At 32.0% G+C, this 23,610-nt stretch overlaps 1 protein-coding gene across 4 annotated transcripts in view; it reads left to right on the top strand.

Moving 5' to 3' along the window:
* The window catches only part of Vps13b (vacuolar protein sorting 13 homolog B), a 515,578-nt gene that overhangs the window by 264,176 nt on the left and 227,792 nt on the right, over nucleotides 1-23,610 (top strand). For all 4 annotated transcript variants that reach the window (XM_069991130.1, XM_069991132.1, XM_069991133.1 and 1 more), the window contains exon 30: nucleotides 3,882-3,993. In XM_069991130.1, coding sequence (XP_069847231.1) covers nucleotides 3,882-3,993 — 112 coding nt within the window. The remainder of the gene's footprint in view (nucleotides 1-3,881; nucleotides 3,994-23,610) is intronic.

Consider the following 23,610-nt stretch of genomic DNA (forward strand, 5'->3'; position numbering starts at 1 on the left):
TAAACCAAGTAGATAGTAAAGATAAAAAAAATTGCACTTAGACATGATAAATTATATAAGACTCTAAATATTTACATAGTGAGACCAAAGGAGGTTATTCTTAGGAGAGGATCGATCACAAGGACTCAATATTTATATACATATGATCGTATAAAATAATGCTTATTGAAATGAAGTTCAAGAATGGAAGCAAGAGTTTTTTTATGTTACTATTGGTGGTTCTTTGATTTTCTGTTTTTTTCTCTTGTCCCTGTTTTTGATGTCTATACCCTTTGTCTTATATGTAAGCTTAATCTGATTTGGGAAAGGGAAAGATTAAGCACAGAAGCAGTGGGGCAAAGGGTGAACTAATACAGCAGTGATACTCATATACTATGTTGGAAATCAGCCATATAACGAGGGGAAAATGAGAAAGGCAGTGACACCGTTAAAAAAAAAAATGTACTCATTACCTGACTTGTGTAACTGTAACCTCTCTGTTACAGCACCATTACAATAAATTTTTTTAAAAAAGTATATAGGCTGCAGACATTAGATAGAGCACTTACCTCTCAGGTGGGAGACTGTCTAACACCTCAGTATCAAAAATGTTCTAGTAAGATGCAAGTGGTAAGTAGTAAATTAGTAAGATGAGCACAATTTTAATTTCATTCTAGAAAAACTTTGAAGAGTTTGTTGGAGTAATATTTTATCAGGTTAATTAAATTGAGAATATGTATAAGTTGTCTTAAGTAATAATATATTAAATCATTTGGCATCAAACTTCTCCACAGAAGCATTATTAAAATATGATAACACTTTTTGTCATGATAGAACAGTCTGTGTCATAGATGATTTATAAATAAACATTTACTCAATGTTATTAAGTTCCACACTTTTTGAATATGCTTTTGGTCTTTACCAACATGACAATAGCTCATTAAAACTTTTTGTTGATAGCTTTGGGTAGGGCTTTCATAATAGTTATGGTTTTATAAAATTTCATATTACACAGTGACAATCTCAAATACCCTTTGGCTTTAGATATTTTACTATAGTGCATTTGTAATGAGAATCTTGAAAGAAAGTTGAAATTACAGTTTTAGTTCACATTTGATGTTAAAATTTTAGTCATAAACCATGTTTCATATTCTATGAGAATTGCATCAAAATTCTATTCTTTTTTACTTTTTGGTTGTTGGTGCAAGATCCTGATTCCAGAATTTCTTAAATTCTCTTCATTTATTATACATATGTAAACATTCATGCCTTATTGGCTCCAAGATGGATAAAGTCTTTCAGAAGTACAATTCAAGTTACACTAGCACAATTTTTAATTATATGTTTATAATCTTTAAATGGTTGTGCAAAGGAGTTACCATTCATTAAATCAGTTTATGAATCTTGATTGAGCTACAGGTTAAGTTAAACTAATATAAATTTTAAATCATACATCAAATTTAAAGATAAAATGTAATGTATTTAACATTTAAAAATTTTAATTTTTAACCTAGTATTTTAATTTTTTAATCTAGTCTGAGTCTTCCAGGGTTTCTCATGAGGCTCAGTTTTGAAATATAGTTAAGGCAAAGTGGGAAAACATTCATTTTTATGTTGGAAGTGCTTTTAGAGAGAACATTTCTCATATGCCCCAATTATTAAATGCAGGTGACATGAACTCAAAAGGGATGTTGGGGTTTTTTCAGCCGAATGAAAAAAAGTAACTGAGTAAATGAGTCAAAGTACAATCTTACTTAAATACATATTTTTATTATCTTTGCTTACATATCAGTGGAATCTTTTGATAACTTGAAAACTTTTGTAATAAAATTATTATTTTAATTTGGTTTTCAAGTGATGTACATTAAGTTCTTTATATATTATAACTTCCTAGTGAATATAATCTACTGAGAGCACTTTTGCTTCTAACAGAAACAATTCTCTTCTTGGATCTGGCTTTGTATGTAACACAAAGTACATCATTTTTCTCCCATGTGCACCTCATTTGTTGCAGTGTTTCTATTACAGTTCAAACTTTCATCTGATAAGTTGTAAGCCTGGAAGAACAGTTAGCAAGTATACTAATTGTACAATTTCCCTTTGGTGATAGAGAACCTATTCCCTAAGTTTACTGTTTGTTGATTTAATTGATGCTTGTTGCTTAATCAGAGATTTTTCCCACATGTAAGTATTTGATAAGTTTGGCATTAAATGCAAGATCTATGAAATGTAAACAGTGTTTATCATATAAGGACCTTTAATCAAGCTAGTACTCTAGTTACTTAAAAATAGTGCAGCTGCATGAGTAGTAGTTTGATCTGTTTTGCAGTGAACATTAGCAACTGTTGTCTTCACTCTGGTTTTGGTGGTTTTGTTGTTGTTGTTTTGCACACTATGTTAGGTTACTTCACCCTTTTTCCCCCCTTCTTTTCTCTGCTTACTCTCCTCCTACTTCTCCTCCATTTTACCTTCCTCTACCTTTGTCTTCTTTTGGATTCTGCTTTCCTTCTTTGAATATCTTTCTTCTTGATTTTTCCAAATTTTGTCATTCCAACTTTCTCTTTTATGGACTAATCTAAGTCAGACCGTACTAACTGTATTGCTGAAGCAGCTGGAAATAATCTCCTAGATTTTACATTCTTTGGATACCACATTTTGGGAAATATGGATTGTATGCTTTTGTAGGCAAGTTCTGTTCAGGATATTCCTTGCAGCCAGTCCCTCTCTGTTCTATTTGTGGAAGATGATAGTTCTTGAGGAATTTTGAATTTTGTTTTTGTTTGTGTTTTTCCAGTCTTGAAAATCATTCCTCGATCCTCACATGCTAGGCAAGCATCCTGCCGCTGAACTATAACCCATCCCTATAAATTTTACTGCATATTTACTTCAAGATTCAGAATCTTATATGTTTTTAGCAAATTTTAAATAGTTGTAAACATTGTTTTAATAGCCACAATAATAGTTATTGTTTGAAAATAAAACAGTAAATTTAAATGAATCCCTCTCCATTAAGAATCCCTATCCATCCCAAATAGTCCTTAGAAAAGACATTGGTTAGAAAATGGGTTACAGGAAAAATGCTGAGCTTTATAAGAACCTAGAGTTAACTGCTATTGTACTCAGTACAAAGAAACAAGGTAGGATTCATACATCTTTTTACCTTTTTTGTTGTTGTTATCACCTTACTTTTAAACTTTATTAGGAGGTAGAATTTCTAAATAGGGGTGAAGTTAACTGCTTCTCCAGCAGTTTCCCCATAGAAATTATTAAAGTTAAAAAGTACATAAAAAAGTTCTTATTGTTCTTTTGCCATCATTTCTCTTCTGTAATTAACTATTTTATTTGCAATTTTAGTAACTGCAGCTATATTTATCTTGAATTTTATGACATTTGAGAACTTATGTGCTATACTATATGTCTGTGTGTATGGCAATATGTTTTATATTTCTTTTAATCATACAGATTTGTATCGTTTTGAGTGTTTGTTGCTAACTTAGTTGATTTTTTTTTAATGCTTGTAGATAGTAATGTAATGTTTAAAAACTAGGACTAAAAATCATGTGGGAGAAATATACATTTGTGCAAGATTGTGAAATTAAACATGATTTTATATGCTTATATAAATATGCTGAATATCATATACTCTTTTTCGGTATAGATTTTCTGATTATTGTAATGCTAATTTAATTTTGTATTTAGCAGAAATAAAATTTGAAATAGAATTAGGAAAAGTATTACATATTTTTACTTTCAACATAATTTTTGGGTTTTTTTTTTTGTGTCTATACTTGTAAGTTTCCCATCATTTGTCTCCATCCCATTCCTGCAAACATTTTTCTTTGTATGAAGTTACGTACAGATTCACATTGTGTTTTTGTGTCACTTTTTTTTTTTTTTAACAGTTACTCCAGCAGCATTCGAAGACACCATGGTTTTGAAGATAGGCTCTGTTGCTATGGCTCCTCAAGCTGACAATCCTCTTGGAAGGTCTGTCCTCAGAAAAGATATTTACCAGTAAGTTTATTTTCTTATGTTCAATCTTGCAAGTTTCATCCTGCAAGAAGTACAGTGATCAATAAAACTTGCTTAGTGTGGCCTGTAGAAATTCTTCACATTCAGGATCTTTTGATATTTAAAACCAGGTTTTTCTGATTTCTTCAGTTGTGGGTTTTTAAATTCATTCAGACAAATCAAGTATTTCTGTGAAGTGTTGATGAATAACAGAGTGTAAGTACCAAGATGCCATAAAACTGAAGAAGCATAGTTTGGAAAATTTTAGAAGGCTTCAAATTTGACCAAAACTCTAATCACATAAGAAAATGAGGTTCTCTGTAGAACCACCACATCCTACCGTAGTCATGTTGTATCAAAGTGAAGCATTTTCTTAATTTAAGTGTAAGCCATTACTTGAAATATAGGACTATGGATGTCATATGGATCAAAGCTGTAAAGAAAAGCAAACTTCTAAGGAGAAATTTCATAGTAAACACTTTCTGTGAAAATGCCGTGTTCTGGATTTTGTCGCTGAGCATTTGCAAACCACACTAAGCATATATAGACAACTAAACTGGAGAACATGTGTAATCAACATGATAAAAATAATACATAATTGTACTGAAGTTGGCACTGATGGCAGACATAAAAGCAATGTTACAAATAATACCAAGTGAGAAAACTTACAGAAATACAGATGAACAAGTAAGTGTCTTTTCCTTGCTGGTCTGTTTTTCACATGTTTTAGTCTCATTCTTTAAAAACTATATTCAAACATTTCTCCTGTAAATGTTACAGCTATGAAAAGATTATAATTTTTTATATACACTTACTACCTAGAAATGACATGTATCCTTACATTTTTTAATTTTTTTTTATTTTTGCTGGTCATGGGGGCCTGAACTCTGGGCCTGGGCACTGTCCCTCAGCAATTCAGCTCAAGGCTAGCACTCTACCACTTGAGCCACAGTGCTACTTCTGGCTTTTTCTGCTTATGTGGTGCTGGGGAATCGAACCCAGGGCCTCATGAATGCAAGGCAAGCAAGCACTCTACCACTGAGCTACCTTCCCAGCCCCTATTACATTTTTTAAAAATAGTCTGACTGTATATCTCAGCCTGGTCTCAATCTTGCAAAACACTTTCAATTGTCTGTACTTAGTCTCCCAAGTTCTTGGATTACCATGGCTACCATGCCTAGCTTCTATTTTTATTTGTATATTCAAAAATTATATTTCTAAAATGCTCTAATATGGGAGTTGACACTTTTTTCCCTTAACTTATGTATCTTCATCACTTCTTTATACCAATTTTTATATATAACATATGGTATTCATGTTTAAATAATTTTTATTTAGCAAGGCTTAGATAAAATCTTAGAATGTCAGAGCTAAAGGAGTTTTTAGGAATCATCTAATGATTCCACCTTCTTTAGTATTTTGTTTTTTTTTAATTTAATTTAATTTTATTTGTGAACATACTGTACAGAGGAGTTACAATTACATGGGCAGGATAATGCGTACATTTCTTACCAAGCATTGCAGCCTCCTCCTTTGTTTACCCTTCACATCCCTTCCCAGCCTCCTCCCTCCCCCCCAATCCCAATCCTTCTCCTTCCCCCCCCTTTCACACCCCCCCCCCCTCACCGACGTTGTAAAGCTTGTTTTGGACATGACAACTTGTACTTCTCATTGTTGCAACAGGCTTCTTTAGTATTTTGAAGATTATGTAACTGAGGATTCAAAAAGAGTAGTCGTCATTAGTCATTAGTGATACAGTTAACATTATAGTTCTTATATCTGACATTAAGGCCAGGGGTATAGCTCACCTAATCAATGCTGAGTTCTGGGATGGAAGCTTTAGCACCACAGTAGGATTTAAGTAGTTATTAAGAGAACTAATTTGGATTTCATTTATAACATAAATTCTTAAAGTTTTCTAAAGTTCATTCTTTCACATGAATTTATTTTTTACATCTTAAGGAGTTAATGGTCTTTATATAATGTTTTACTTCTTATTTGGCATAAAAAATCTATATTAAAATATCTTGGGCTGGGGAAGGTGGCTCAGCTGTAGAGTGCTTGCCTTGGATGCATGAAGTCCTGGGTTTGATTCCTCAGCACCACATAAGCAGAAAAAGCTGGAAGTGGCACTGTGGCTCAGGTGGTAGAACGCTAGCCTTGAGCTGAAGAGCTGAGGGACAGCGCCCAGGCCCAGAGTTCAGGCCTCATGACCAAAAAATAAATAAAATAAAATAAAATACCTTGTCACCATTAAAAAAAAAGCAAACCACTGATACATTTCCTTTCTTTCCCTACCCTTTGTACTTTGAGCTCTTTTGTTAATTGTGTCATTATTATTATTGTTGTTGCTGTTGTTTGTATCAGTCCTTGGGCTTGAAGTCAGGGTCTGAGTGTTGTCCTTAAGTGATTTCACTCAAGGCTAGCACTGTGCCACTTGAGCCCACCTCCACTTTTGGTGGTTAATTGGAGATAGAGTCTTTCAGACTTTCCTGCCTAGGCTGGCTTTAAATCCTCATATCTCAGCCTCCTGAGTAGCTAGGATTACAGATAAGAGGCATCAACACCTGGCTCAGTATCATTACCTTTTTTAAACTCAGCTTGTATTTTTGTGAGATAGTTTATAATAATTTTTTAAATTTTCTGTTGTTTTTATAAAGGTGACATACGGAGAGGTTACTGCTGCAGTACTCAAGAAAAGAGTATATTTCCTTTAGGACAATGCCATTCTTTCCCTTGATGTCTCCTAGTTTTTCTCTCTCATCCTCACCCACTAGTTGTATAATTCATTTTCAACAAAGTTTCCAGTGCGTACTTCTGCTGCTTTTCCCCCTACCCTTTGTCCCTCCATTTCTGTGCTTTCCCTTTTACTCCCAAAGACATATAAATGAACAAACAGAACAAAAAGGAATGAAGACAAAAACAACAGAAAAGAAATAAAAAAAACTCTTGTTTTCATTTCCTGGAGTTCATTTTGACAAATATAATTTTATATGATCAGATCTAATTATTCTTTTTTAAAAATTAATTTGTTGTTATTATAGAGGTGATATACAGAGGGATTACAATTACATAAGTCAAGTAATGAACTTATACATTTTTTCCCCTGTCTCTTTCTGACACTTCAGTTTTCTTTACATCTGCTTTCTTAACAACCTCTTTAATGTTAGTATCACTCAGGGTGTTTCTTTTATTTGTTTTTGCCCATTTCTTCTTGGGTAAATCTATCAGCTGCTTAGGCTTAGGAAAAATTGAGTTTCAAGAATGTATAGTAACTTTGAAGGGCCCCTCTAGCCTAAGGTTAGGGATATGTGTTAGAATATCAAAATATAATCTTTAGCATCCTAGATGACATGCTGTGCCTACTAGTTTTCCCCTGAAAGTTCATGTTCCAGAGTCATTTATACAAGCCTAAACTACAAAAGGTATTTACATAGGAATTCATCAAAGCAATTTTAAGTTCTCATTGAAATTCTGTGTCATCAACATCAGAGGAAAAATAGCAGGAAATAGAAACCACAACAAATGAAGTAATCAAAGTAGGAGTGGCTCAATTAGGATAAAAATGAATACAGCAACTTATAAAGAACCTGTTTTCTAGGTCTTATTATTTTTATGATTGTATTTAGCCATGAAATCTCAGTGGATATTTTTTAAAAGGCCACCTTTGTATGATTCCATTCATATGAAATTTCCAAAGCAGATAGAACAATAGAGACAAATATGAATTAGTGTTTCCTAGGAAATGAGAACAAAGGAAAATGAAGAATCATACTAATGAGGATGGAATTTATTCTGGGCGATAAAAAAATTTTCTAGAATTACAAAGTAATAACAGCCAAAACTATCCTGAAAGGGAAATATGTCAGATGGCTCACATTTCTTGAGTTTTAAACTTAAGGCAAAGAAAAGGTAATGATGATAGTGTTGTATAGACATATAGAAAAGTGAATAGATTTGAGTCAGAAATGGAGCGTCTCATTTCCTATCAGTTTATTTTTGATAGAAGTGACCAAAATAAATCAATAGTAAACTGTAGTCATTTCAATAAATACTACTTACATTGCCATATACCAAAAGCCTGAAATTTATAGAACAAATAGGAGTAAATATTTCTGACTTGGAATTCAATAATGGTTTCTTAAATATGACACCAAAACACACGGTACAAAGAAAAATTTAGATAAATTATACTTTGCCATATTTTTCTGCCTTTTCAAAAATGGGGAAATGCAAAAGAATAGGAGAAAATACTTGGAAATTATACATAATATAATATATAGATAAAAATCAGAATTGTGTCTAGAATATGCAAAGTAACAAATGGAAACAAGTCCCAACTTAAAACTGGGCTGAGGTATGAGCATGTTGGCTCATGTCTATTATCTCAGCTACTTAGGAAGTAGAAATAGGAAGATTTCAATTCTAGGCCTGCCCAGGCAAAAAGTTCCTCAGACCTTGTCTCAAAGAATAAGCCAAATGTGGTAGCTCAGGTCTATTTTTTCATTTATATAAGTAATAGAAGGAGAATTGTGATCTTAGGCTGCTGTCAGGCAAAAGTATGAGGCTCTGTCTGTATAGAAGGACAAAATATGTTTGGTTTGGCTCAAACCAAACTTGCGAGTTCAAAGCTCTGAGTTCAAACTCCAGTACTTGTGAAAAGTAAAAAAATAAATAAAATAGGTGAGTTAGGCACATGCCTGTGGTCCTGTTTCCTCAGGATGCTGAATGAGAAGATCTCAGTTTGAAGTCACCCTAGGCAAATTCTACTTAACTATCATAAAGCTGACTGGAGACATGGTTCAAATGGTAGAGCACCAACTATGAGGAAGCAAGTTGAATAAGAGCATAAGGCACAGAGGTCAAGCTCCATAACTGACAAAAATGTAAATAAATACATAAATAATAAGCAAATAGGTAAAAGGGGAAAAGAATCTTAATAACTGAAACATGAAAATGATCAATAAGAACATATAAAGATGTTTAAAATTGTTAGTAAGCAAAATGCAGTACTTTTTAAGTTCCTTTTTCTATGTGTATATATGTCTGTCTTAAATAATAGATTTCCTCTACTAGTGTTCTATAGTTGTTTGAACTCACTAATATATTGTAGTCATCCTCTGATTTGATCATATTCAAGAATGCTTGTTTTTGAACTGTTTAGATAGTATAGTGTCTAAAAGATTATGAAACACTACACACTGCATTTTGTTGTGAACCAATTAAATATTTTTCACTATTAAAAAGCCTTCCTAAAGCTTGTCTTGTTTGGAGTATTATGATTAAGCCTTTTCAGACCTCTAGACATTATTTACATGACAAAATGTGACAAGCAAAACACAAATTATTTCATTCAGTGAAATAGCTAGTGGGACAGTCCTTGAGGAACATGCATATCCACACTTAACAGGAATTACAAAGCTTAAGTGATTTACAATTCAACACTATGGTATGAATTCAGATACTGTAGGAGTTTAAGCTTTAATGTACTCTTCTGAAATATTACTTGATCATACCAGTTCTCAAAGTGCTCAGTGTATATGGTAACAAAATCCCTGTCTTTTACTAAAGCATGCACCTTGTCCCCCAATCTGATTTCATTCTGTACTTTTAATCATACCATGAATTGCTTCTTTATTAGATACTTGTTCAAACTAAATATTTTGTTTAATCCACTATTGTTTAGTGTTCTTTATGTGGCTATAGTTAATGTATGCATTTTCAACTTTCCTGAAATCTAGCTTGTTTTTATTCAGTCTTTCAAGCATGGTTATTTTGTTGTTGGCCTTTTTTGGTGCATGTGTGCACATGCATGTATGCACTGCTATTGTGCCTTGAAATCAGGGCCTGGGTGCTATCACTAAGCTTTTTTGTTCAATGCTTGAGCCACATTCCAAGTCCAGCTTCTGGTGGGTAATTAAAGACAATAGTCTCTCAGATCTGCCTTCCTGGTCTGGCTTTGAACCATGATCCTCAGATTTCAACCTTTTGCATAGCTAGAATTACAAGTGTGAGCCACTATTGCCTGGCTCAGTAGTTTTTCTTATGAAAACCTTTACATTGATTGGTTATAGATCCTTAAAATGACTTCTCCTTTGCTGTTCAGTATTGCTTTAATTTAAAAAACTCTTGAGAATAACATCTTTTAATTTCTGAAATAAATCCTGCTATTTTGAAACTTTATGCTCCTTTTACTTAGAGGTAATGTTGCCTTTCTTCAGACATCCATAGCAAGGATTGACAACCTTTGGGTTGCTATTATGTCACAGTAGGAGCACATAGCAGCACTTAACATCTATGGAATGCTTCCTTGGAACCAAAGATTTTCTCATTCCACATGAACTTTCCGAGCAATGCTTATATCTTATTTTATGCACTTAACAATCTTTAGATGTAAGCATTATAATTATTATCTATTTGATAGATTAAAAGAACCAGACATATAGACATTGAAAAAAATTTCCCATGTCACACATAATTGTCAGCTTCTATTACCTATTCTTATAGGATTATATCTTAATGGCTCTATCTGTGTTTCTTGTAAGGCCTATTGCCTCTAGCTTAACTAACTATAGATGAAACTTTGAAACTTAAGTTTTGAAGTTTCAAATTCATATTTCATTACATTTTTGTTATTTATATACTAGGTTTTTTACTGATAGTGTTCTTCCAAACTTTGTGTAGACTATTTGAAAGAGTGATCTTTTTGTGTATTTTTCTTGTGTTTCTTAAAATATTCTAACTAGATCCTCAACTTAGAATTGTTGTGTTCCTTAAGTGTAGTTGAACATTCAACCCATGGTTTTGCTCATATTTTTATAAGCTGAAGTGAGTTATGATCAGATATAAATATTAACATAAGCTTATCTAATAAAATTAATATATTTTGTGATTTGCATTTCACAGGAGATATTTAAAAATCATTATAACATGTAAATGGTTATATTTCCTTTAGTAAAGTTTAATAGTTCTTTCAGTATTATAAAAGAAAGCAAATTAAAACTTTTTTTGTTCATTTTCCTATTTATCCTAAGTATTCATACTCAAATGAAAGTTTTATTGAAAAATATGCATCTTAAAACAGTTTTATGCTACTTGTTTACATATATTTACCATATGCCAAAATTAAAATTGAGCATGTGTTATAAAGGTTCTAGTACATTCGTTACTTACAAGATTTGAATCTGGTATTAGTATGAGTTTTTCATAAAGAATTTCATTCTTTTAAAAATATCTACACATATATGAAAATACCATTTTAGTTTTGCCAAACCCAAAGATACTTTTAAGTGAGATTTCTTACAGGTGTGTCTTGTTCTAGGGCAATTTAGTCTATTGAATTTCATTTTTAATAAAAGAATAATGGATTTATTTTTCACTCAAACTTACTGTGGTAGAATTCTTTCAGAATGGTATACAGTATTTATTTTTATATCTGCTTGTCACTTTCCACGTGGACAATTTTTGCAACAGTGGTTACTGACTGATTTTTTCTGTGTGCTTGATGTTACATCAGCAGTCACAGTAAGAATTGTATTAAGACGATACAACTGTTACAAAAACTTACATCATGGCTAGTATTTCCATGACATAGATGTTCAACATAATATGGATGCTTCTGCATGAATACTCTACCATTTTATTGATCTTGACAAATTCTTTGATGAGATACCATACAGTGTATCTTAATTTTCTGAACTCTAATGTATAATTAATTTTCTGATTTTTTAAAATCATAGTTTGCTAAAAATATGGAGTCAACTATCTTAACTGATTTAAATACATAGCCCTTAATGAACTTGAAGGATATTTTCAGATGCTACAATTGTTGGGTTTTTTTTGGTGGTTTTTTTTTTTTTTTTTTTTTTTTTCCCGGTCGTGGGGCCTGAACTGAGCCTGGGCACTGTCCCCTCAGCTCTTCAGCTCAAGGCTAGCACTCTACCACTTCCAGCCTTTTCTGCTTATGTGATGTTGAGGAATTGAACCCAGGGCCTCATGCATGCTAGGCAAGCACTCTACCACTGAGCCACCTTCTCAGTCTCTACAGTTGTTTTATACATTAACATCCTAACAATATAAAGAAAGTTTTAACCTCCTACTGTTATGTATATTTTCAGTGTATTTTCTAACACTCATCTGGGCTTTTGAAATAACATTAGATTGATATGACTAATAAAATGCATGGTTGAGATTACTTTAATTTTTTTGTGCCTGAAATGGGATTTGAATTAAGGGCCTGGAGGCCACCCTTTAGCTTTTTTGCTAAAGGCTACACCCTGAGTCACACCTCCACTTTGGCTTTTTGATGGTTAATTGGAGATAAAGAGTCTCAAGAACTTTCCTGCTTAGGCACAGCCTTAAACCAAGGTCCTCACATCTCAACCTCCTGACTAGCTAGGATCGTAGGTATGAACCACCAAGCCTGATTCTAGAGATTTCCTTAATTTTTCATGACATATATACTTCAACAGGAACAATAGCAATTCATAGTTGCGAGTAAAGTCCTTCCATTGATGAGCCTAACATCATTAACAGTTACGTCTGTGTGCTTCAATAAATCATGTTTCTTTAAGAATAGAAAAATCATTTTTATGGAAATGCTCACCATAGCATTTCTTGATTACTTGTGAATTTAGCTCTGGTTTTGCCATTTTCCTTTATGCTTTTATGTTTTCTTCTAAAACCTAGCTTACCATCAGGCTTAATACTAAGCTTTCCATATATAAAGATTAAATTCTACAAATCTCTTGAAAACAATGTTCTCCTTCCTCCTTGCAGCCTATAATTTCTTCTTAATTCTCCTTATATACAAATTTTCTCAAAGTTTCACTGTGTTAGTTTTTGGAGAGGTATTTTTCATATCTGGTGGCATTATGACCCTAATTCTATAGTGCTTAGTTTAGTTACAAATAACCCCCTTTTCACAAGTCAGAGAGATTTGGGATTAGTAGGTATTTAAATTAACGTGGCCAAACATTTGTTTGAAAATAATATCAGTGAGGTTTCATTTCTTGTTACATACTTTAGCCAATATGGTTGAAGGCTTTGAATTTACATTTTCTGTTCACCAAAGTAGCTCTATCTTTTGTGATTTCCTGTAGTATGATGTAGGTTTTCATTAATATATTTTCTGTTTGCTGCCAAAAGCTACCTCAATAATAGAGTTGGATCATCATAAATTCTGGTTTTATAAATTATTGAATGTTTTTAAGTACATTTCACTCTTTCATTGGTATTTCTATGCTATTCCCTAGAATTTTCATATTAGAGAGCTACTATAGAATAAATGACAAAATGTAGTAGAAATCTGTCTTTTAGTCCTTCATAATATTTTGCTTATATTAAGTACACTGGAAAATAAAACTATACTATAACAATACATAGACTATCTTAGTACCTGATTGAGCACTGTTGTTGAGGCACTAATATTATAGGTATTTGTTATATAAATATTTCTGGGCTTGAAGACAAATGACAGGAAGCATAGCATGTCTTTAAAATATGCCTTAAAAGTATATAAATGAAGCAGGTTCCATTGGTTTACCCCTGTAATCCTAGATACTCAGGAGGCTGAGATCTGAGCATTGAGGTTCAAAGCCAGACCAGGCAGGGAAGTCCTTGAGAATCTTATCTGTACTTAACTGCCAAAAACCTGTAAATGGAGCTATGGATCAAAAAGTAGAGTACTAGACTTGGTCAAAAACCTCTAAGACATAGGCCCTGAGTTTAACCCCTAGTACTGGCACAGAAGAAAAAAGTGTTTAAAATTTTAGGAATATAGTAGTTGTTCACTGTACTGACATATAAGACAGATCTTAAAACTACTCTCTTTCTGATATAAAAAAAATTACATTTTCCCATTGATAACAATGATTGAAAAGCTAAATAGTGAATTGTATATTTACTCCTATAGTTATTCATGGATGAGTGTGTTGTGTGTTTGTGTAGGTAGATAAAAATATTTTGGTAAATTTTGAATTTAAGTACTTACAAATGTGAGGTACAGCTTCATATAAGAAAGATTAAGAAAGATCCATTTTACTGTATTAACTAGTATCTATACTTAGCCATGAACCCCTATTTCTACCACTAGGAAAGAAGCTTATTAGAAAGAAAATTAGAAAGCAACCATCTTCCTTTTATTTAATATTACATGAGCAATAATAATTTACCTATATATATTATGTAAGAATACTTGGTAACCACTAGTAAGGTAAAATATTGTGCCCAAGATACCGTGTAGGTTTTATGTGAAAGCAGTAATTATTTTTCTAAAACACCAATCAGTAACTCTTAAATACACATGCTTATCTTTCTTTTAGTTTTTTCTGTGTCTACTGAGTTTACTATCTTAGGATAAACTACTGGGTACCTGTTTGTTCACTGTCAATACTTACACTGATTAATAGCCTTGTTGAAGATAGATAATTGCTTAATCTGAAAACCTATGGCTGCCCATCACTTCTAATATTTAACTTTAAACAAAAATAAATTTAAAAACATCCCACATTGACAAAGGTGATAAAATGTATAAGCATGGTTATAAAAATAAGTTAAATAGTGTCAGCTAATTTTTTTCTGGCTTACAGAGTTTTCAGATCTTTTTTTATTGAATCATAATTTACTTTAGGAAAATATGTTAACCATTTGTATATAACCACTTGTACATAACATTCAATCCCAGAGTCCTTCATTACTGTCTCAGCAGGTAGTACCTGCATGCCAGATCTAACCACTGTTCTGACCACTGTAGCAATAGATTAGTTTTAGTGTAAACGAAATGTTAGCGTCAAATTTTGAATGGTGAAGACTTTTTTTTCAACATAATTTGTCATCTATAAATCTACCTGACATAGTTTCTGAGTCAAGGTTAAGTAATGCAATTTAAAATGTAAATATTTAGTCATAATTGTAGTATACCTTTTAGCATCAGTTTATAATATACTAGAATAAAATTATACATGTAAATATAGAGAATACATATATCATATACATATTATATATATGTTCATGCTTTTATACATATATCATCCACTATAATATTTTCCATGTAAATATCTGAATATAGCTAAAAGATCAAGTCAGCATTCATTAACTAAATTCCTAGTGTTAATCTTTTAATCTGTGGCCATTACACGAGTTTTTTGGACAAGTGTTAATCTAGGTCATTTATTGCCATGGTCATTTAGTGAAAATTGTCATATTCATATTTATATATTGATTGTGGAGTTCAGAGCTTCTCTAAATAAGACAATTACTTACATTCTGCGGCTGTGTTTTCCTTTACTTGTATTGACTGTTGTGCAGGTATGGGCTTGATAAACTGATGTAACAGTGAAAAGAACCCCTGTCCCATGTCAGCTTATCAAACATGCTATGGACAGCAGGTGAAATTGAATGCAATCCTAGTCACTTAAATTCTGAGTGGAATCCATGAAGTTTATGTTCAGTGAAACACAACCTCAGTATTTCCAGGTGATTTTAAACAACACCTGATAAAACTGAGGTATAGTACCACTAAACTTTCAAGAATTGTCCAAAAACTAGAGAAATATAACACATAGGCTTATAAAATTATAATGTCATTTGTAAAATTTAGTTCCAGAAGAGATATTGATGTACACAGAAAAATAATCCTTTAATATCTTGTTATCTGGTATACAATCAAATGCTATAAACATTTACATTGTAAAATGAAACAATAAAATCAAGTCAAATTTTATATTTTTTATTCTAGGAAATGTTATGATAGATAATTCCCTGGGCAAAGTATCCTTCCACTCAAATCTCTCTTTCATCCATTTTCATTCAATTATTTTATTTGAAAATACATGCTCATCTTTAAAAAAATTTTAATAGTATATCAGCACCATTTGTATATTGTCAGATTAAAGTATTGTGATGTCTAAAACAGATTAAACCTTTACTCTGGTGACCTAAAAATATTCAGGTGATTTATAAGATGGTATAGGTTAAAGTACATTTACTTACAATGGTATTTAGACAACCCCATGTTATTTATGGATGATTTTTAATCATCCACAGTGTAAAAATATACTTTTCCATACTTATTCTCTACAGTTTTTAACAAAACCTTTGAAAAGGAAATTATGCAGTTACAGTACCTCAACATTGGAGCTCCACCTCTGTGCTGCAAGTGGAAATGTAGTGCAATAGTGGCAATAATGCTGAGCTGCAGTTTCTCTCCTTTTTAGAGAAAACTGCAGTATTCCAATGCTTCTTTAAAAAGGGAGTACTTTTAAATCTGTCTGGTCACCTCAAAGGCAATGTAGAATATTTCCTGTCTGTAGGATTAGAGGAAGGAAGAACCAAGCCAAAGTGTTTGATGTGTGGTATACTGTAATTCCTTTCATGTGTTTGGTGGCTTTTATATGATGATCAATGTTCTGCTACCAATTGTGACCCTGATGTGGTCCAGGTCATTAAAGTTCGATCTTCTTTAATGTATAGGGTTATTAGCCATACCTAGCAGCATTATTATAATTAAGGATACTGTTTTCTTTTAAACAGTACCTCTTATTTTCATTAAAATATTTATTTTTCATAATTCAGTAATCATCTTGGCGACTGTGATTATCATGAAAGAGATGATTCAGTATTTGGGACTGCCAGTACTAAGATTACTGTAGGCACATGCTGTTTAGATCCTCCCTACTGTTCCTTGTAGAGTTGATTTTTAAAATCAATGTTTTCTTCCCATAATGCTCCGTAAGTATGTAAAGTTTAAGAGGAAGCTAGCTTTGTCAGGCAGTATTGGTGGATACATGAATCCTACAGGAAATAAGCATTGTTACTGTTGCTATTAGCAAAATACACCTTCAGTGAAAAAAATGTGATGAATATACCCTTTCTTTAATCTCAACTCCCCTGTTCAAAAGCAGTAAAATGGCAAGCTACTGTGGGTTAAGCAATGACTGACTATAATGACACAGACTTGTTAAAATGTAAATCAAGGATTGATTAATATAATAATGGAATGTCCCTACATTGAAATTGTATCTGTTGGCATGAAATTTGATTTAGATATTTGGTAATATTTGGTAAGTGAATAACAGCTTTTACAAACTGAATGGGCAGTATGACCTATTTACATGTTTCTATATAAATGGAAAAATGAATGAGTTGCACAGTAAAATTTCAAATTAGTCTTGTTTGAATATGTGTCTGAATAATAGTTTCTTGTTTTTATGAATATGTGTGTGCATGTGTATGTGCACTTGCTTGCATGTGCATTCATGTGCCTGTCCTGTAGCTTGAATTCAGGTCCTGGGCTGTGTCCCTGAGTGTTTTTGCTCAAAATTAGCACTCTATCTGTTTAGGAACAGCACCACTTCTGTCTTTTTGGTGGTTAATTGGATTTAAGAGTGTCAAGGGCTTTTCTGCTTGGAATAGCTTTGAACCATGATCTTCAGATCTCAGTCTCCTGAGTAATTAGGATTACAGGTATTAGTCACCAGAATCAGCTCCATTTCTTTATTTTTTAAAGACAAATTTGAATGATATAACTACAGTTTTAAAAAGTAGAAAGACAAGTTATAAAATAATATCTAAAGCCTCAAATATATAATGGAAATAAAATTGCCATTGTCTTTCCACTTTTTAAGATTTAAAAAATTACTGTTTGCAATATATGATCATAGATTCTTTATTGTTTAATATTTACCCTTTATATGACAATGTATATTGCTTTATTCTCAAGGCTAATGCTCCACTGCTTGAGCCACAGCACCACTTTGGCCTTTTCTCAGTAGTTTATTGGAGATGAGTCTCATGGACTTTCCTACCTGTGCTGCCTTCAAACTGCAATCCTCAGATTTTAGCCTCTTAAGTAGTTAGGATTACAGTCACGAGCCAAACATATCTGGCTGTTAGGATCGTTTAAAACTTTTCATAGGTTACCAATAGCATACCCAACAGTCATTTAGTCCTTGAACCTGGTGCATGCATGCATGTGTGTATGCATGAGTGTGTGTGTGTGTGTGTGTGTGTGTGTGTGTGTGTGTGTGTGTGTGTGTGTGTATTGGGCATCATTTAAATATTTTGGTTAAATGCATCTTTATATTAGGAATGACACAGTAGTATTTCACTGCATAAGTAAAATAGTGATTTATTCATTCCTGACAGCCTAGATAACATATTGTACTTGCAGTTCTTGTCTGTAGTCATATATGATATTAAACTTATGATTTAAATCTATTACTGGAAATCTGGGTATTGTTTATAATCCATGCATCATAAAGTATATCCACATTAAAAAAAGAAAAGAAAAATAGCCACAAAGAAATAAACCTCTTGTTTCCACTTCCTGGAGTTCATTTTGATAAATATTATTTTATATGATTAGATGGATAACTCATTGTGCCTTTGTATTCCTCTCCTATGAATATGCAATTTGATTTTTATATATACTTTTCATAGAGTTTTCACTACAAAGATTATTTGGAAAACTAAGAACCTACTTATTCTGCTTAAATACCATGAATACTTCTGGCTCTTGTTATTGTTTTAGAACATTTTTTAGAGGACTGATTTTAAGTACTGTTGGTGTTAAGTACTGTTGTAATTACTATCTTAGTTGATATTATTAGTAGAGAATAATGGTTAATGATTGCTTAGTAGAGGAAGAATGTTACAAACACTAGGAGAATTTTCCAGAATTCTCAATGGTATAATTGACTTGAATTTGAAAATAGTGTGTAGATAAGTCAGTAAAACTTTCTATAAAGATATGGATAACTCTAGTTTAAGTAAAGGTCTGGGTGATTCATGTTTCTAAAATAGAATCAGTAGCTATGTTAGAGTTTGCAGAAGAAGTATGTTGAAGATACATTGTGCAAACAGAGGCATGACTGTTATAAGAACACATAGACTACTTATGCTTATTTTACTACAGTTTTTAGAAACCTAAGGAAACTTAAGGAAAAGCTACTAAGTTTACAGTTAGCCTTTCAAAATAACTGATGTGGCAATTACAGTTAACTTCAGCACTTTTTACTATTCAGGATTCTATTATTTGTGAATTTAACTTTTATGCAAAGTACATGTTCTAGTAATCTCTAACAATTCTATGTAAATACACATAATAAATTTTTGTATTGTTCTCAATTTTTTTCTTTATCTTATATTGTCAATGACTAATTTTATATTATTACATGAATTAAAACTATTCACTGATCCTAAAATTTGATATTTGAACATAAATGAAAGAATGGTATTTAAGAATTATCCTGTTAGAGGAAAAGATTGTTAGTGAGACTTTAGAGCATTTTGTGATGTATGTTATGCTATTTAAAAATTAAAGACAATAGTACTGTTTATCAAAATGGATTCTAGGAAGTGGAAACACCTTCTGGTGGGTAGGCAAACGGGGCACAGGAATGGAGGGAAGAAGAATGAGCAAATAAAAAGCTTAAAGGCTACAGTTATATTCAACAGTGCTTTCAATGCTATTGAAGTGCTTCCAAGCTATCTTTTCCACATACTGCATGTTATTAGACTCATCTGTGCTATATAGAATTTTGCATTTGCTGCTGTTAAATTTTGTATTTATTTTAATTAGCTCATTTAAATATCATGGAACTTAGATTTTTTTCCTCTTTTACTATATTAGTCATATTGCCAACTTTGTCTTGTGAAAATGTCATGACAACTTTATGTAAAATTAATTATAAAAACTATTTAATTGAACCATATATGCTAACATGTGACTAGAGACATACCTTGTATAGGTATTATTTGAATAGAGTAATTAAATAAGTTCAAGTCCATTTAGCAATGTTTTTCTCAAGTCTCTATTATTCTCTATCATAGTCTTTTATACATCTGTATCATATCAAGTCTTATAATGTTAATGCTGTTTTCTCATTTTTGCCACCAGAAAAGAAAATAGATCTGGTTCTAAGTTAAAATAGATCTTGTTCTAAGTTAAGTGTGCAGAAAACTGAAAATAAATTTTGTTGAGGAACAGTGTCATATTTTTTATGAAAATGAGAAAATGATCCATCTACATCCTAATAACCCTCTTACTTTGTATTTATTAGATCATGCATAGGTTCTTTGATTGCAGCAACACATTTTTCATTGTCAGTCAGGAGGTGAAAAAATGAGTATAGGTTTACACACTTTCACATTTACTGTATCTTTTATATACCATAGCTTCTTGAATCATTGGGGCAGTATAATCCATGAGTAAAATTAGTTGGAAAATGAGGATGTGCTAGTTCAAAATGATGTCTGATAGCTGCAAAAACAAAAATTTAAAAAACCACATCAAAGTAGATTGTTAATTTATTTGCTTAAGCAATGAGACTGTATTAGAAATAGATGCATATTTGTATTCTAGTGGGAAGTAGTCTCAAGTTATCTAAAAGATTTAATGGATCCTGCAAACTATATTGTCATTATACATATATGTTTATACATGTGTTAATATTAATGTAAGTGAAAATGTATGAAATTTATTATTAGACAAAAATAAATTCATCTGTTAAGCTAAACATGGCCCTTCATTAAAAGCTTTCTATTAAGTAAAAATAAATTTTAGGTATATTTTTATTACTTTATTTTATGTACCTCTCCTTTCTTTTGATAACGTGAAATGTTTGACAAATAATTTAGTAGTAATTTAGCACTTGGTTAGAGATAAAGAGAAAAGATTCTTCGTTTCAGCCCCAAAAGTAATTTAAAAGCCCATTTCTTTAAATTGATGTCTCTGTGCCATTAGTGTCCTTTTACGTTTTATAATGATAATAAGATCATTATATAGATTCAGCTACAAATCAGTCCAGTTTCTCACTGATAGTAACAATAACATCATTTTTACATACCTCCATTCTTAAAGTGACCACATTCAGTTCCAAAGAAATGTGGATTAGATTAAGTATTATTATCCCCCTGTGGAAGAAACTGATAGTGATATTTAGTAGACTTCCTAGGGATGCCTAATTTGTTAAGTAGTGGAACCAAAATTTGAATATAATTGTGATTACATAAAAATTCATGAGCAAAATCATGAAAATAAAATGCTTTGCATATTGCTGTGAATGAATTTACTCATTTAACGTCTCTAATGACTTGACTTTAAGATGAGTAAAATGAAGCACTGGAACCACATTTTGCCCAAAGGCACCAGGAGGTAGATAGGATAACTAAAATTATGGATTGAAGGAGAAAAACTTTGCAGTCTTTGTTCCTCACCAGTATTCTGTATTGGTATTCTATTGAATTGAATTGAATTCTATTGTATTGAATTGCTATGTAGTGTTCTTCTGAGTTAATGATTGAAAATTTCCCATGAGGTCTGAGCAATTTTAGAAAATCCATCGGGGGACCTTTTCCGGGAAAGTTTCAGAGAAGTTATTAGTGACACTTGATTATGCTTACTTACTACTGAAAATAGGTGGTATACAAATTAATGAGATTCTTACTTCCAGAAATGTGGAAGAAAGGATGGTAGTTTCTCCAGAGTGGTTGTCGGCTCTTATGGCAAGTGTCTTTTTGTCTCTCTTCTGTGTGAAGAATTATTTGAGCATTTCTTTAGCCATAAGCCAAAAGTTGCAGGAAAGGAAAAGAAAAGCAATTTATCTTTTTTCCACAATAAATGAAAAGAGTAAAGAATATCTCCTATTAATTGAATTTCATGCTATGTAACATAGCTTTCAAGAGTGGAGTGAATTAACAGAGACCCTAACCTTGAAGAAGAGATACTTCTAAATAGCTTGATGAAGGAATCAGGACAAATATGAATTTCTTTGTCTCATATAGATCTTTACATTTTATTGGTCCTTTTTCTGTGTTAACCTAAATTCAGATATATAAATATCTCAAGTCAAAAAGATGTGATTCTTCAAGTATCAACTACGGTTTTAAAATCAATAGAGTTGCTAATTTGTGTAAAAAGCAAGGAGGACAAAAGGTACGTGCCTCACCTCTTAGTCCAGACCTTCTGAATCTGAATCTTTAGAAGATTCTTAATTAGGAGCAGAATACTTTTTAAAAGGCTTTTAGGTGATTCTTCTGCAGGATGAAGATAAAGATTCTGCCCTAAGTCACTTGTCATTGAACCCAGCATTGGTTTCAGTCTAATAGGTTGCCATTTGATCTTCTATCCCATTCACTTACTAAATTACTGTCATCTATGAAGAATTGATAGTAAATTTAATAGGTTAATCAAGACACAAAAGCTTTACGCCTTACATTCCTATTTTCTGGCTTGTTTAACATTTTGCAGATCGAAATTGAGCTATCAGCGAATGATTTTGACTCCTTTACAGTGAATTCCTGAGATATGCCTATTCAGCAGTGAGCAGTAAATGGTTCAACATGAGCTGTTCCTTATGTAAACATACAAAAGGCCTGCCCAGACTAAATCAATTTAAAAAAGGAAAACATTAAAGCTATGTTTCCTGTTATACACTTAAAGTCTTTGGTTCCTTATGATTACATTATTGACCAACTATTGCAGACTTTAGTTTGTCCTCCCACACCACCTGTTGAATGGTTTAAATAGTTTGAGAGAAGACAGAAGAGGGAAGCAATTATAACTTTAGCTCCTACATTTTAGTCAGTAAAGTAGTTTTTCATGTTCAATGTAAGTTAGTATGAGCCTCTCAATTCACCCTATCTTCTGATTTGAATTACTAAAAAGGTTTTAAAGGCTGAAATAAAGAGACAGATGAGAGTTCATACAGCTTCTAGAAGCAATGTGAATTTGCAATCCTGATTTTAGATAGCAACATTTCTAGGAAGAATTTAATTAGGAAATGAAGGATTAATACAATGCTTTTTATTGTAAATTATTTACATTGCATTTTAAAGCCAGCCATTGTTAATATTAGGCATCCTAGCTCTTACTTATGATTCTTTTCCTTGGATTAAATTCCTAGCAAGATACTATTCTTTAGAATAATGTTTTCATTTCTGATGTTCTGAAACCATAGTGTATGAAGCAAAGTTCTTCAATAAAGCAGACTTTCAATTTTTGCTACTGATTTTCTAGTAAAATATCTAAGTTGCCTTGTGCTCAGAGGATATAGTCTATAAGATATTAATCCACTAAAATATGTTGAACTTAACTTTATTACTTAACTGATGATTAACTTTTATAAATGTTCCTTTTTATTGGAGAAAAATATATATTCTCCAGTTGTCAGGTTATATGTTCTATATTATCAAAGTTGTTAATTAGATTTTCAAATTATCTGTACTCTTTTAATTTGCTTAGTCCATTACTGAGAGGGATAGGTTAAAATTTCCTATGGGTGATGATAGATTCATTGTTTCTGTACAGCTATCCGGTTTAGTATTTAAAAAAAATATTTTGTACTAATTTAACAGTTGTGGGGCTTGAACTTTGGGTCTGGGTGCTGTCCCTGAGCTCTTCAGCTCAAGGCTAGCACTCTACCACTTGAGCCACAGTGCCACTTCTTTTAAAAAAATATTTTGAAGTTAATTTTTTGAAGTTAATATTTTGAAGTAAATTTGGAATTGTGTTCAGTGTTTGGGATGAAATTGAGGGCTTACCACATATGCTACTACTGAGGTATATATGTACTCTAGTTCTGGAATTATCTTAACTTTCATTTGTACTGAATCATTATT

Source organism: Dipodomys merriami, unplaced genomic scaffold (assembly GCF_024711535.1).
Source record: "Dipodomys merriami isolate MVZ:Mamm:240054 unplaced genomic scaffold, mDipMer1.0.p SCAF_4, whole genome shotgun sequence".
NCBI lineage: Eukaryota > Metazoa > Chordata > Mammalia > Rodentia > Heteromyidae > Dipodomys > Dipodomys merriami.